This window comes from Lycorma delicatula, chromosome 8 (genome assembly GCF_047948215.1).
Source record: "Lycorma delicatula isolate Av1 chromosome 8, ASM4794821v1, whole genome shotgun sequence".
Taxonomy (NCBI): domain Eukaryota; kingdom Metazoa; phylum Arthropoda; class Insecta; order Hemiptera; family Fulgoridae; genus Lycorma; species Lycorma delicatula.
The window spans coordinates 112,876,292-112,893,804 of NC_134462.1; the positions used below are offsets into that span (position 1 = coordinate 112,876,292).

General features: G+C 31.9%; 1 protein-coding gene across 2 annotated transcripts in view; it reads right to left on the reverse strand.

The window, feature by feature from the left end:
* LOC142329012 (discoidin domain-containing receptor 2-like) overlaps positions 1–17,513 on the reverse strand; it is a 313,027-nt gene that overhangs the window by 26,216 nt on the left and 269,298 nt on the right. For both annotated transcript variants that reach the window (XM_075373255.1, XM_075373256.1), the window contains 4 exons: positions 13,678–13,828; positions 12,858–13,069; positions 3,973–4,110; positions 1,674–1,906 (listed from right to left, as the gene is read on the reverse strand). In XM_075373255.1, coding sequence (XP_075229370.1) covers positions 1,674–1,906; positions 3,973–4,110; positions 12,858–13,069; positions 13,678–13,828 — 734 coding nt within the window. The remainder of the gene's footprint in view (positions 1–1,673; positions 1,907–3,972; positions 4,111–12,857; positions 13,070–13,677; positions 13,829–17,513) is intronic.

A 17,513-nucleotide genomic window follows, 5' to 3' on the forward strand; every position in this document is an offset into this window, starting at 1 on the left:
AAAATAATTTTTGGGATTTTTGAGATTTGTAATAATGATAAAAAATGAAGATACTCGAGAAATATTTTATATTTGTAAATAAATAATAACAAAAATTTGAAATGATGACCACCAGATCACATTTAGAGATGATTTAATTAAAAACATAATAAAAGTACAATCTAACAATTGGCAATAATGACAACAGAACAAAGGAAAATAATACTAGTACATTTTAAAGGTTTAATCATTCCAGTACTGGACAGTAAAATTTGCATGTACATTCATGTCATCAACATTTCCAAAATAAATAACATAACTTCAAATAAAATAACAAATTATTAAAATATATATTTTAATGTAACAGATATAGAATTTAATACCAACTGAAGATGTAGAATACCACTAAACTGGCAATTGAAAATTAACATAGTAAGTTTAACTTATCTAATTACTGTGTATTGGTGGCTTATATTCCATACAGTATATATAATAATATAAATAAATATTTCACTTGTACTGAATGAGTCAAATTTTGGGTAAAAAATCAAGAGATTCCACTGAAGTGAAAAGTTAGATCAAATAAGAAAAACCATCTTGATAAGATAAGAACATATTTTTTGAAAAGTAAAGATGCAAAAACCTTGTCATAATCATCATGAATGTTTTTTCAACTGAGTTATTTTTTGAAATCTATTAACTAATGATAGTCGCAAAGTGTGAGATTTGGCATTTTGATAGGAAATGATACACTTAAATAACTTGAAGATCCGTAAAAGATTTTGTTTGACACAAACAATTTAAAGATAAACAATGTTATGTAGTTGACAGACTTCTCATGTCAATATTTCCCATCATTTTTTTGTATTGCCTGACACAACTTTCTTAGACTTGCATAAGATCAATCTTTTAGTGTTTTTTGAGGAAAAAATTTAATGAAATAAATCCACCATCCAGTTCTAAAATACTGCTGCATGATTTTCTATTATAACATTTGGTATTTTTTTCATTGGTGGTGGTTTTGAAATTAACTAATGTTTAGTCTACTGACGACATTTTTACCATAAACAAAAATTAAACAGTGTACATTTTCAGCAATAGTTTCTTCTTTTATATGAGGAACGGAATAACTACATCATTCTGAATTTGGTAAGATTTTGAATTAATATGGATACTTTAAACATATATCATAGGCACAATGTTGCTATGATTGAGACATGGTATAATATAGACATCAAGTGAACATGGTCACAACCATGTTTACTATTGTCTCTCATTGTCATGGTCTCTAATGTAAAAAGTAAGTTCCCTTACATTTTAAGTAACAAATGCTCCTTGCATGTATATGTGTAAACAAACTGATTATTTTTCTCTTATTTCATCTTTTTTAGTTTAGTAATAAAAATACCATGTTATTATTCTCATAGTTGTTTAATAAACAAAAAGGTATAACATTGACTTTTCTGTATCCCATTCCATATGTACACAAATATATGCTTAAAATTATTTTCAACAGAGCCTTCTGAACTGTGAATTATTTTGTATGTTTAATGTATATACCTTAACATTATTTCATGTGTTAAAAATCTTATCTTATAAAGATGTAATCTACATAATGTATTAATATGTACTGATCAGAATAAATATTTACACAAATAACATTTTTAAAACTAAAGTTTGTTGAGAAAACTTACTTTAATGATTGATTATTGTGGAGAACTTGTACTAGATCTCCTAATTCAGCAGGATATTCCATAATAGCCCAAGGAGGTTCTTTTTCTGTACATATACCTAAAGTATGAACTACATTTGGATCTGATAAACCAGCCATAAGGCGTAACTCTCTAATGCACTCTGGTTTCAATGTGCGTGCACAAACTTGAACTTGCCCTTCTCCTTCTGCTACTTCAGTTTCACATATTAATACCTGACAGAAAAAAAGAAATAAATGAATATAAAAATTAAAGTTCTGCTGGATAATTATGTCAATTTCAGAAGTATCTCACATTAGAAGTCCAAACAAATATTAATTTAATTTAATACAAATTAAAACTCTCATGATGAATTTATCTTTAAATATTTAATTAAAAAATAAAAAAATACAGCATTCGAGACTGACATTAAATGAGAACACAAAAATTCCTTAAATTTTATCTAACCAAAAAAATATGATAAATCTTTTCATTTTCATAATATGATTTCCTGCATTTGTACAATTTTACAAGTTGACTAATAGTTTGTTACAATGAGGTGCAATTGAAAAGTTCCTGAACTTAGCTTATGAAAATTCTATTTAACTTTCATGTATCCTCCATTTTCTATGAAGTAATTGCCTTATGATTTACTGATCACAGTTATTCTGTAATCCTTTGAAAGCTTTTCGTAAAAACCCTTTTCTTTGAAAGAATTAATTATTTGTTTATCTTCTTCCACATTGTCAAAATGTTCTCTTTTCACATTCAAATACATTTTTTTTTGGAAAGAATGCCAAGTTAAATGAAAGTAAAGTATTAAAATTTTGGTAGGTCCTAAGCAAAACAGTAAACTTATATGATCTACCTTGACGGGCCAGTTTCTCTTTTCTTACCTACTCCCATTTTACTTATCCTTGGTCCTTTCTTTTCCTTCTTTCTTTGATGGCTAAAGTATTTATCAAGTAAAGTTGACCCTTATAATATAAACAAAAAGAAAAGCTTGGAATAACTAGCATGTTATCTGACAAAAAACTGTTATTCTCAGGGAAATGTGAATTAGTAGAGCAGAAAAAAGCCTGATCTCCACAAACTTGAAAACTAATTTACTGCCTTGATATCCTGAGTTCAATATAAAAATTATCCACACTTTGATAATATAAAAGCCAAAAAAAAATTATAGATCAGCTCTAATGCAAGGTTATAAAAATATATCACTCTGGCTTCATTATAAATAGTACTTAAAAGACCTGTGGACACCTCAGGTGTCAGTTCCACCATTAGGTAGTTAACTGTGATGTACTTCTCAAGATCAATTAATTGTTAATACAGTGAGGGAATTCTTCAGCAGCAAGACATTATCATGGAAACAACGTGAATGAGTTTTAATTAAATGCAGTTTCCCTGTAGATATGAATTGATTTGTTGAGTGACTGGCACTAATTTTCCTTAATAAATTGTGTCTGTAAAATTTAGATTTAAAGATTTGCATTATTTGACTTCTAGAACATAAATCTGGGTGAAAGTTTACTCTAGCCGTAACTCATCAACAAAAATTGTTTTCTGACATATATTTGTAGGTACTCCTTTCATTATTTTGATGAAAGGAATATGTTGATAAAGTATGGTAGAAGAAACATCCTGAAACAAGCTGTGTAATTTTCTATAAAAGCAATTACAAGTAAAACATTGTTCATTTAAGATTGAAATTTTATCTAGAAAAACTATACTGTAATTTACCAAAAGAGAATGTGTCCACTCAAAATTTCAAATATATCTATAAAATTTTTAGACAAATATTGAAAATTCTATAAGGTTTAAAATTTACTTTAATCATTTTTTTTTTTGAGAGTGAATGTATCATACAGAATAGGAACATGCCAAAAAAAAACAACAAAAAAACAATAATTTCATAAGTAGAAAGCCTAACAAAATTCTAAAAACAATTAAAAATACACAATTTTTAATTAACACCATGTAATTTAAAAATGCATGATCAAAATAAAAAAAAATAATTTTTTCATCAGAAAAAAACAAAAAAATCTCTCAAATCTTACTACGATTGATGTGACTATTTATCTGATAAGACTGAATAGTTCTAAAAATAAATTACTAAGTAGATAAAATTCCAAAATTTAAAATCTCTTAATTCTTAGATTTAAAACTGAAAACTTGAAATGCCTAAAGACATAAAGATAGAAAAAAATTAGTAATTTATATAATAAGATTGGAAATTTTAGACAGTAAATTTTTACTTTTATTATTTATTAAATTTATTATGTGTTATAATTTATAAACTGACCTCACCAATAGAGCATGAACCAAGTGTTTTTAAAACTGAGAGACAATGATATGGTATAACAGTCAATTCAACTTCTCTACAGCGATATGTCTGTCCCATGCTTGGAGCTATATTCCATGAAACTGATGGTGGTGCAAGCTAATGAAATAAACAAAAGGATGCAAGTAAATAGATTTTTAAAATATGGATAATAATCTTTTACATATATTACCTTTACAGTAATTAAACAAAAACAGCATAATTACCATGTATAATCTAATTTAATATATTCTAGAAAAGGAATTTCTAAAAAGCTTAAAAACGATTTTTAAAGGAAAACTCATGAACATACTATAAAAAACGTAAAAACTTAACTAAATTTTGTAATATAATGCATAAAGTAATGTATTTACCAGAATAATGGAAACTTTTAAAAGAAATCTAATAAAGGGTTCTTTATCTAACTCATAAGCCATGTTGTTGTTTTCACAAGTGACAACCAGAATTTAATTTAACTAATACTATAGCAATAGGATGTTTAGCAGAACAGAGAATATTGCATAGCAAAATGGTAAGCCTCAATTTGCAGTAGTGAGGCAGATTTTTCTTTCAGAAGAAAAAAATTCAAATGAAGTTATATAATTCAATCATCTGAAGTCATCTGGAACATGTTTACATAGAACCAAAAAGTGATAGGTTGGTTTGCTTGGCATTTCTCCCTTCACCATCCCATTCGGTTGCCCTAAAGCATAAGACCGAATGTCTGTGCCACAAATGGCTACTGAGCCACAAAACAGTTTAGTGACTAGTGTCCTAACTAGCTCCTAGAGCTAACCTAAAAGCGTGAGTGGATAAGCGTGGTATCATACACCAATCACTTAAATGTCCCACCGCCCACTTGTCTATATCACTAAAATGGGTAGGTGCACCCCGTCAACTATCACATATGACTATCAATAATTAAATTTATCTCGTTAAAGACAGCAGTTCGCTGCCACGCCTAGGCCGCTGATTGTCAGCAAGTACCGGTCCACCATTAAAGTGCTTGGAGCCTTAATCTGGTTGGTAGCCAGCCATATCTCTTGTTAGCTTCCTACAGCAGCGCGATATGAATCTTTTCCCTTAGGTAGACTACTGATGTCGGCTGAACAGAGCAACGGGATCAAGGAACTCCCACGTGGTCCAACAATGCGGCTCTTGCCACATTGACTTGCCGCTTTTGAGTGGCAAATTTTCCCCTTGACCTCTAAGTTCTAGGGTGGCCTGAGTTCAGGCCCCCCCCCATAAGAGCTGGGCAGTCGAACATCATGTATTCGTTTGAATGGACCTCCCCGTATATGTACAGCTAATGAGCTGGCCTAATATTGGTTTAAATTTACATGAGCACCCGGGCTCATGTTGCCCTTAAAAACAAAGGGGAGGCATACCATCCTCCCCGATCATGCATAAAAAAGTACCAAAAGTGTACCAAAAAGTGATAGAGATAATACTTAAAAATTAAGTGAAGGAATCCTGAACAGTCCTCTGTCGTGGTTAAGGGGAAAGTCTAATTCAGAGTCTGAAGGCGTGACATTAAAAAAGGTTACAAAAAAATTATATCAAATTCTGGTGAAACCAAGAGTTTAATTCTTTCCAATCTTTTCCATGGCTACTTTCTAGGCTGCTTTATTATACCTGATTACTTCATTAGTAATTTTATGCTATTTTTTAATTTCTATCCTTACTGTGATATGTTTCATCAACAGTCAGTACATGTATTGGGATTGTTCAAAGATACCAATAATTTTTTTTTAGAATTTCTGAATTTAGTGGAGTAATGTCTACTGGCAATTGAAGACTATCATTTTCTTTTATAATATGTGTTAAGTTTTAATATCATGTTTTCTTATTCAAATATTGTAATGGTAGCTTGTTGTTGTAGTTACATTTCACGCCGCTAGGGCTGACGACACGCGTGCACTTCTTTGTTACAATCGGGGTGTGGACACGTTGCAAGATGATGTAGTGGGACGGTAACATACAATGCATTTAGTTATTTAATCATTCGTTTACGTTAATTAGATTCAATATACTTCAGTACTCAAAATGTTGTATGTATTATTAACATTCAATGTGTTATTACTAAACTGAAATCAAACTACAACAAACAAGACTACCACATATACTTAGTCAAAAATGTATTCTACAAATGAATAAATACTACATAAACTCAATATGGATTTGTCTACTTATTCAATCTCCAACTAATCACACACATATTTTGGTCCTCCGAGCCGCATAGTGAACTTCAGCAACATATTCGATACGACGTATTCAATTTTAAATTATAAGTTTCAAAATGGACTTAATTCGTATAGACATTCATTCGTATAGTTATACAAGCTACTCCAAAAACTGTAATGCGTACAAACATTATACGCAGTGAAATTTAACTATAAAGGTGTAAGTAATAGTGATATGTAACTGTGATTTTAGTGATATGTAACTGTGATTTCCAAATTGTACGTTTCTTTCTTTCTTTGTTACTAATTCTATTGGAATCGATGTGTTGGAAATTTCCAGATTGAACTGGATAGTGGTTTTCTTACGTCACCGAGTCTAATCTTAAGCAGGTACAACTACGTCATTTTGGCTAGACAAATATATCACGGCCAAGTTCAACTATCTACGAATACGACAATCCACAAGGAGCTACAAGTATCAACATTCATCATATGCGTAACCCATTGTTCATCTTATTAATTAATTTGTTTACCTTTCTTATTATTATGTCTAATTTCTTATTATTATTATTAATGTTTACGTTAATATAATTAAATTCAAAACGACTGACGAGGAATCAGCCAATAGCAAGACTTTGCATTTGCAGACTAATAAGCAAGAACTTATTAAAAAATGTAGTGTAATTAAGGCATCAATCACACGAATAAACACCTTTGTTGATAATTTCAACCCCGCAAAAAATGAAATATATTCTTTACAAATAAAATTAAAAAATTTATTAGAATTACAAGTTAAATATGATGACATTCAGTTGGAAACTATTGATTATGATGGGACTGATGACAGAATACAAACTGAAGATAATCTATGAAACATAGAATGTAAATTAAAATCTTTGTCAGATAAAAATGTCTATAAAACCTCCTGATAAATCAGATGTTACCGATATTAAACCAATTATTAATAACCAAATGCAGTTTTTACAGCCAATTAAATTGCCATGTTTTAGTGGAAATTTACTTGAATGGCAGCATTATTTTAATACATTTAATGACTTAATTCATTCTAGAAATGACCTTTCTGATATTCAAAAATTACATTACTTACAGTCATCTTTGAGGGATGAGGCCGATTAATATCATAAAAAACTTACCAATTACAAGAGAAAACTATTCAGTTGCTTTAAATCTCCTTAAAAAAAGATTTGATAATAAATACATAATCTCTTGTTCATCTTATTAAAAATATTTTAAAAATTGGTTTCATTGATAAAGAATCTGCAGATAATTTAGATCATTTTATTAATAAAATTAATAAGTTCATTGGAGGCAATGAATTTACCTGTAAATCCTTATGAACTCATTGTTATGCAATTACTAGCATCAAAATTAGACAAAATTACTTGAAAAAATTGGAAGGAAAGACTTTCTAATGAAAACTTTCCTAATTTCAAAGATTTTGTTGAGTTGCTTAATAATAGAAGACAAATACTTGAAAATGTTACAGCTAAACTTGAGTATAATTCGCAATCAAATAACACCCACTCTATTAACAAACAAGTATTTAACAAACCCTTTAAAGATCAAGGAAAATATAACAATTCAAATAAAAATTACTGAGGAAATTTAGTTAGTTACCATGCAAATTCAAAAATTATTCAATGTACTATGTGTAAATCCGTTCATTATTTATATACATGAAAAAAATTTCTTGATTTAACAGTAGACAAACGCAAGGAATTTTTAGTCCAGAATAAGCATTGTTTTAATTGTTTTCGAACAGGTCATTATGTTAATAATTGTATGAATAAGCATGTATGTAAAACATGTTCCAAAAGGCATCATTCCTTAGTCCATACCGAGGAAATTAATAAATCTAGCTCTAAGCCTGAAAATAATACTTATTGTGCATTAAAATTACAAACAAACAAAAATGTTCTATTGTCTACTGCTGTGCAATACTGTGGACAAACATGGAAATTATCAGACATATAGAGTGTTGCTTGATTCAGGCACTCAAGCCAATTTCTGCACAATGGAATTTGCTCGTAAACTTGGGCTAACCTTAACAAAAAATAATCTTCCAATTTCTGGAATTAATAACTCGTTATATCAATCAAATTACAGTGTCACAGTTAAACTATACTCTCGCTATGAAAACTTCACAGTAGACATTGTTTGTGCTGTATTACCGAATAACTGACAATCTTCCTGCTGAATCATTTCATTGATCTCATCTCAATTTACCTGAGAACTTATTTCTTGCGGACCCAAACTGATAATAAATACATTTCTTCTAATATTGATGTCCTTTTAGGTGCACAGTACTTCCTAAACCTTATTCTGCTGAATAAATTTGTACGTAACCAGGATTTTCTCTTGATACAAGAAACAAGACTAGGATATATATTAGCTGGAAACCTTCCTTTAAATGTTACACGCAACAATTCCGTTTCTTCTTTTTTCATTCGTAATGACAATAAACTTCTTTTATCACAGATAGAAAAATTCTGGGAAGTAGAAGAACCTATTTTAGTCAAACAAACCTCTCATGATAACTCAATATGCAAAAGGAATTTCATAGAAAATACAATTAGAAATAAGGATGGTAGATTTATAGTTACGTTACCTCGTAAATCAGATAACATCAAACTTGGTGATTCTCTTAATAACGCCAAAAATAGATTTTTGTCTTTAGAATGCAAATTTATTCAAGACCCCAGTTTTAAGAAGGAATACTCTAATTTTATTAATGAATATATAGATCTAGGTCATATGTCTGAACTTAATTCAAAGGATTTATTGATATCTGACTCAGAAGTTTTTTATCTACCTCATCACGCTGTTTTCAAGGAAACAAGCTTAACAACCAAACTAAGAGTTGTGTTTGACGGCTCAGCCAAATCCAGCAATGGTCTTTCTCTAAATGATATACTAATGATAGGACCTACGATTCAACAAGACTTATTTTCAATCATTTTAAGATTCAGAGTCCATAATTATGTTATCACATCTGATATCACAAAAATTTACAGACAGATTCTAGTTACTCAAAGGGACAGTAATTTGCAAAGAATTCTGTGGCATGAAAACCCTGAACAAGACTTAAAGCATTATGCCTTAAGAACAGTAACCTATGGTACAACTAGTGCCTCATTTTTAGCTACTCGTTGTTTAGTTCAAATTGCCAATGATAATAATGATCAATTTCCTAATGCCTGCAGAGCCATATTAAATGATTTTTATGTTGATGACCTTATTACAGGAGCTGATAGTGTACATGAAATCAAGCAATTAAAAACTGATGTATGTAACTTATTAAAACAGTATGGCTGTCCCCTTCGTAAGTGTTTCTCCAACTGTCAAAATATTGTTTTCTCAACTGATGATACTATACCATTAAACACATCTATATCATTAAATAAAAATGGAAACATATGTACTTTAGGTATATTATGGAATAATTACTTAGATAAATTAACTTATGAAGTCAATCAAAAGGAAGTTAAAATATTCACTAAAAGACATATTTTGTCAATTATTTCTGGTATCTATGATCCATTAGGTCTCATTGGACCCATTATATTTTTATGCAAAGCCTTTGGCAAGTCAAGTGCAATTGGGATGATACTTTACCCGATAATTTACTATCACAGTGGCAAATTTTATACAATCAATTAAGTTTAGTTAGTTCTATAAATGTTGACAGATGTGTAAAGTTAAGCATCAAATCCTTTCAACTCCATGGATTTGCAGATGCATCTCTTAGGGTTTCGGATGTTATATATATGTTAGAATTACTTACTGTAATGATAAGGTTTCATGTAATTTATTGTGTTCCAAATCACGAGTTGCCCCTTTAAAACAAATGACTCTTCCAAGACTTGAACTTTGTGCTTGTTTGCTCTTATCACGTTTACTCAATCAAGTTACATTAGCTTTAAATGAAAAAATCAATGAAATTCATTTATATTCTGATTCCATGACTGCACTCCAGTGGATTCATGTTTGTAGCCAATCGAGTTTCAGAAATTCAACAGTTGACTTCTAATGCGAAGTGGCATCATATTGAATCACCTTCGAATCCTGCCGATATACTCTCTCGGGGATGTCTTCCGGAAAAATTAATTAATTTTGTATTATGGTGGCATGGTCCAAGCTGGCTTTCACAAGATTCTTCCTGTTGGCCAACTAATCATCACTTTAATTCTACTGAAAAAAAAAATTGATCCTCAATGCCTTGTTGAAAAAGTCAAACTGTTCAGGTATCTCTTTTGACCGCTAATATTACTGATTATACTGAGAAATACTCATCGCTGTCTAAAGTAATCCGTGTTTTTACTTATTGTTTGAGATTCATTCAAAATATTAAGCATAAGTCTATTAACCATAGAAAATTTGATGCATTGTCTTCAAATGAATTAGAATTCACTCTTGAATTTTTCATTCATCAATCTCAGTTAACATATTTTCAGTCTGAAATTAATGATCTTCAAAACCAACATTTCATTTCGAAACAAAGTAAACTCAGTTCACTAGATCCACTTTTAGACAGTAAAGGTTTACTTCGTGTAGGAGGTAGACTGGAACATTCTAATTTGTCTTTCGATAAAAAACATCAATTAATACTACATCCTCATGCAAACATAACAAGGTTAATCATCCACAGTGAACATTTACGTCTTTTACATGCTGGACTCCAATTAACTCACAGTTCTCTTCGTCAAAGATTTTGGATTGTGAATGCAAAAATAGCTATTCGTTCTATAGTTCGGAAATGCCTAAAATGTTTTCGTTTTAATGCTGATAAGCAATCTCAGCAACTTGGTCAATTACCCTCTTCTAGAATTACAACTTCTAGAGCCTTTTCTAGTTGCACTATTGACTATGGTGGCCCTATTATGATTCAGCATGGCGGACAGAAATCTAAAATTCTTTCAAAGGTCTATATTGCGCTTTTTATTTGCTTAGTTACTAAGGCTATTCATTTAGAACTTGTTTCAGATTTAACAACTGAATTCAGATAACGCTACTAATTTTCGTTGTACTAGGAACACTCTTTATGAATTGTTTCAATTTTTTGAATCAAAGGACTTCAATTTGGCTATTCAGTCTTTCTCAAATTCTCAATATTTCAAATGGTCATTTATTCCCCCTTCCTCGCCCCACTTAGGTGGCTTGTGGGAAAGCGGGATCAAGAGTGTTAAATTTCATCTTCGCCGTGTCGTTGGACAAACCATTCTTACCTTCGAGGAATTTTATACAATTTTAACTCAAATCGAAGCATGTCTTAATTCTCGCCCACTTTTCGCTATTTCTAATGACCCTAAAGATCCTGAACCGATTACTCCTGGCCATTTCTTAATCAGCTCTCCTCTCACTTCATTTCCTGACCCAGACTTTTCCGAAATTCCAGAAAATCATTTAGGTAGGTGGCAATTATTGCAGAAATTTATTCAAGTTATTTGGAAAAGATGGTCTAAAGATTACTTGCATCAATTGCAAAAACGCAATAAATGACATTTTCCCAATAGAAATCTTTGTGAGGGCGATTCTGTTTTAATTTGTGATGACAATACTTCTCCATTATTTTGGAAATCTGGAATTGTTACTCATGCTTTCATGGGTTCTGATAATTTAGTTAGAGTTGTTGACATTCATACATCAAATGGTGTATTTCGTAGACCAATACATAAATTGTGTCTGCTACCCTTATCAGATAATTAATTAAATCTTAATAGTTTTTATTCAATGTTTTTTTATTTTTATATGTATTCATTTTATTACTTATGTATATCTCACTAACTGTTATATGATATTACCTCATATTGTATTATTTGTCAAGGTTACATTATGTTAAAAAACTGTATTATATTTGTATTACATTATACTATGAATTTTCTTATAACTTAATTATTTATATATTACTCAATCGTTTATATTCAAAATCTGCCGATTTTGGTGGGCAGTTATTTTAAGTTTTAATATCATGTTTTCTTATTCAAATATTGTAATGGCAGCTTGCTGTTGTAGTTACATTTCACGCCACTAGGGCTGACGACACACGTGCACTTCTTTGTTACAATCGGGGTGTGGACACGTTACGTTAGATGGTGTAGTGGGACGGTAACATACAATGCATTTAGTTATTCAATCATTCGTTTACGTTAATTAGATTCAATATACTTCAGTACTCAAAATGTTGTATGTATTATTAATATTCAATGTGTTATTACTAAACTGAAATCAAACTACAACAAACAAGACTATCAGATATACTTAATCAAAAATGTATTCTACAAATGAATAAATACTACATAAACTCAATACGGATTCGTCTACTTATTCAATCTCCAACTAATCAACACAACAATATGTCTCATTATAGCTACACACATTGCACTGCTAACAGGATTGGTTAAATTTATTCTTGGTAGTTATTTGCGATGATGACCTCAACATGGTATATGAGATTAACTTAATCATAACAAAAGGGCATATTCTGGGTCTTTGATAAAAATACAGGATGCTTCCCCATTACAAATATTGAATACTGAATACACCTTAAAAATTTGTGATTCACGAATGGGATTAGGCTTCTCAGATTTAATATTAAACCTATGGTGATTTTTCAATAAAAAAACAGCATAGAAATTAAATAAAAATTTAAACCAATTAACTTACTCTATGTTTATCTCGTGGAGCAGTATGATAACGTTTTTTACGAGGTACGCTTTCAGTATTTCCATGTTTATTCAAAGGATGAACAGTCTGTGTGTTACATTTCTTTAATGGTGTATTATGAACACTGTACATTTGCTGTGAATAAATAGTGCTGTCTTCATCAGCATTTATTTCCTCTTTATCTTCATAATCATCCTCAGACTTTATTGTATCTAAAAAGGAAAATGATATTACAAATAATATAAAGGTCTCACAGGAGCTACCTATTTATTTATAAATTTAAAGCAAAAGGCTAAACCATAAATCTTATAGCTAGAGAAGGTAGAAGAAGTGTATGACACAATTTCGCAAAAAGAGAATTGTATCTGCCAATTGTATTTTAAGGAATCTAATTAGTATGATTTGTTGCTCGAAGTTAATCAAAATAAAAACTAAATTAAAACAAACATTAAATTACATAAAACAGAACTGGGAAAGTTACATACACGTTAATGCTATGTATTTTTATTACTTTCAAGGTTTATCATCATTTGAATACTTTAATAATATCTTCTGTTCCTTGTTCTACACTAATCTTTTTAAGTAAGATATATCAAACATTCTCAGTTATCAATTACATACATTTGATTCTTTATCTTTCTCTACTGTTTGTGCCCTCAACACATTCCTTTATTAGCAATAAAAAGAAACTGAATGTTTAACATTCTCTTATAACAACATTTAAATAATGTATTTTTTTTTTCTAAATTAATTACATTTTTTAATTTAAATAACAGTAATCTGGATAAGCTTAAAAAAAATAACTGCATATTATATATACCTTTTTCAACCACTGTATTTATATCAATATAATGTGTCTCAGAAGGAAAACCAACTGATGGTTCGCTAGGTAATCCCTGGGTACAAGGTGTAGAACTTCCACCATTCATGTGCATCATTCCATTAACAGGAGATAGATTTAAAAAAAGATCCTGTAAAAATATGATATTTATTGTTACAGCAAATAACAGTAATATGATCTGTAAATTAATACATATGTTATAAATAAATACTATCCTGAAATCTAGTTTAGGAAAACTCTATCCATAAAAGTACAAACTAAGAACAGTATGTTTATCAAACTCATATGATTACAACAAAATTATTTTTGAAATATTGTCACAGGTAGAAAAGCTTCTAGTAATGGAAAGCACGAGAATAAGAAAAGGAGAAAATGAAGAATGTAAATCAACAAATACATTTTAAAAAAATCTAGAAATAACGAAGAAGTGCAATAGAAAGAATTTCTAGGGTAGTGTAGATGGTTTAAATAATAGAAACTATTTAGTTTGAACGAATAAAAGAGTAGATCAGCTATGGTAAATAAAGCTCCAGGTCTAGAGATATAAATACTCTCAAGGACCAGTGAGCATTGGAAGAATGTGATAAATGTAAGGACAGTGTGCAATAAAATTTGAAGAGTTTTCGTAATAACAATTGAGGACATGAGCAAAGAGTGCATATAAGCTGTTCTTTTGAATTCATTGTGAAAAGGGGCAAAGTGACATTATTCATAGATAAAAGCGTAAACTAATTTCTTTTTGTAAATATTAGAGATAAATAATTCTTGTATTGAGTTAATTAATTATTAGTTTTGTAATATTTAAAGTACTAATTACATATTTCCATAAAGTTAAAAGCAAGTTTTCATGTTCTGTAGTACGTATGAAAGTTTGGCCTTGAATTCCTTTTGATGCCCCTAAATATTCAGTTCCCATCAACTACACATTGTAGCTTGTACTTCCTACACCCTACTTTTGCTTCATTATTATTGATAACTTTCCTTTTACACCACAAGGAGGAATTTGAAGTACACTACATTAAAACATTTTACAATTGCTAATTATACTTTTATTTAATTTCACTTTTTTTTTGTCTTCAGTCATTTGACTGGTTTGATGCAGCTCTCCAAGATTCCCTATCTAGTGCTAGTCGCTAAAATTTCACTTAAAAAATAAAATTGATTTTATTTTATACAAAAAAAAGAAAAGAAAAAATGGGTGGTGGTAAGGTAGTACAACTCTTAAACTACCATATTACCCACCTTCAAAAAAAAATCTTGGGCATAAAATTTTTTGACGGCTAATTTCACTTATATTTGTCATTTTAACTTCAAAAATGTGTATTTCATTAAGAGGTGAAGACAATAATTAAAAATCACCAATAAATATTTTATATACAACATTTATTAGATTTCTGCATTTCATTCTTTTACTTCATCAAAGTCTGTATACAGAAATTAGTGAAAAAAATTTCTGAAAACTGAAGTTATGATTTGTTTTAATGATCATCTGTATTAGAAATGAATGCAGAAAAGTAAAATAAAGAATTAATATTTTTATTTGAAAATAATAAATTTATCTTAATAAATTATTAAGAAGACCCTTTTGTTTGAAAAGGAAGATCTCTTTCTTTACCAAATGAAGTGATTTAAAAAAAAAATTGTTGTAGTTTTCAAATACATTAATCTGGATATTTATTTTTTTCCATCGTTTATTTATAGTCACATCAGTGATTTCAGTATTAGCAACTTAAATGTAACTACATGATCATAAATAATTAAACAATAAAAACCAAACACAAAAACAATAACAGAAAGCAATGAACAAAAACTGCCGGCCTCCATGGCATGAGTGGTACACGCTACTAATCATTCATCTCTTCCTCTGAAGCAATACTTAACTGTGGACCCGGAGGTTAAAAAAAAAATCCTGGAGCAGAAGAGACGTGGTGGGCAGTCCACCAATACTATGATTAGCAGGGACTTATGGCAGTACATCTGGGAGTGCAGTACATTCACCTGCCTCAAATGGGGGTCAAACCTTCCACTAGACAATCACCTCGGAGGCCTACAGCTTGTTGAAAGCATGTGGTGACTGATTTAATGGGGCCATATCCCACAACAGAATGAGGCAACAAGTTCCTAGTGCTGGCGACTGACCTGTTTTCTCACAGGGTAGAGGCTAGGCCCGTTCCTCAAGCTGACATTAACACAATTTTCAGCTGTTTGGAGGAGGAAGTGTCTTGCCACGGGACTGCGCTCACAAGCCGGTAGTAGAAGAAGTTATGCCACCAGTGACACACTGCACACTGGTCTACACCTTTATACCATCCACGGGAGAATCCTACAGAGCGCCATAATAAGGAGGTGAAGAAGACATGGAGAATAGTCCTTAGGCGGGATATCCAACATCTAACCTGGGATAAGAGTATGCCACAAGGGCTGTATGCATTAAGAAATCTGGCTAACGTCGTGACCATAAATAAAAATTTTTTATATATGGACCACCAAGCAAACTGCTCATTGGGAGAAAGTTAAACAGACCCGGGAACTGGCAGCATCCAAAAGCAGAAGAACCACCACAATCCATTGAGGAAAGAGAGGAGAAGGCAGCATCACACCAGGAGGTCTATTGTCAAAAGAAGTTCGTAGACAACACAGCAACCGAGATTTGAGGTAAACGACCAAGTGGTTGTCAGGCACAGCATGCTGGCCCTGCTTTTGTTGGTTGATATACAGGATTGAGGCTCCATGATAAGGCTCGTACATTGTTCTTTAATGAACAGGGCAAGTTTATGAAATCGACCAAGAAGGCACCTGGCTAAAAATACAAGTTTCTGGACTCAAACGTGCACAGCATGCCATGACAATTTAACTACAGTGAGATCCATCAGATCTGCATCTGTATGCACCTGCCTAGATGGAGGAGAGTTGTTACCACATATATGCCTAGCTTAATATCGGCGGACGCAATGCTAGCAACTCAGATGTCAACAGGAGTTCAGTATACGTACGTGCTTTCATAAGCGTCACTCTCACCACGTAGCTGACCACACAGATCTCCTACCATAGTGGCGCTGCAGCCCCACCATTCCCAGGCTCCAATAAATGAGCATACACCAGAGTGAATTTTCAATTTGTTGTTGACCACCGCTTGGAGAAGATCAAGAAGAAGAAGACGGAAGAAGACAGATATTCCCTGATCGGTACAATGGGGGACTTCCCAGCGGATGCCAACAATCCTGTCGAGCAGTAGGCCTGGCCGGCCCACCGAAGGAGCCGTTGGACGCGGACGTTACCTTCCGGCTCCAGCTTGCCGGGCTTCAATCGCCCTGGCCTGGCCGGTGGACTCAGCAGCAAGAGCCGGCCCTGCGTGGGATCGCTCGGAGAGAACCGCCGCGGCCGCGCCGGCGGAAGACGACCAACGCCGACCCTAAACTGTGTAGCTCTGGGGGCCACCACTTCCATGCTGTAGTGGGGATCCAACTGCCGCTGAAGGGAAGCCCGGTCTGAATTTAATGGATGAGCCGCAACTCTCTGACTACAGACGAGTCGACATCGCCGGAGATCAGCTCTTCTTAGAGTTAATGCAAAAACGACCCTTTTCAGGGCCACCACTCCAGAAACTTCAAACGGCCCTTTTCAAGGCTACCAGAATTTTTTAAATTACAACGTGCCGTTGAAGCCATTTGGCGACAATATCTATTGAACACATTCTTTGATGCTTGTTTTGCTAATTACATTTGTTGTTCCACCAAGGAATATGTTTTTTACCTATGAACACAGATGTTTTAGCTAAACTGAGCTCAGAAGCGTGCTTTACAAGATTTGGAAAG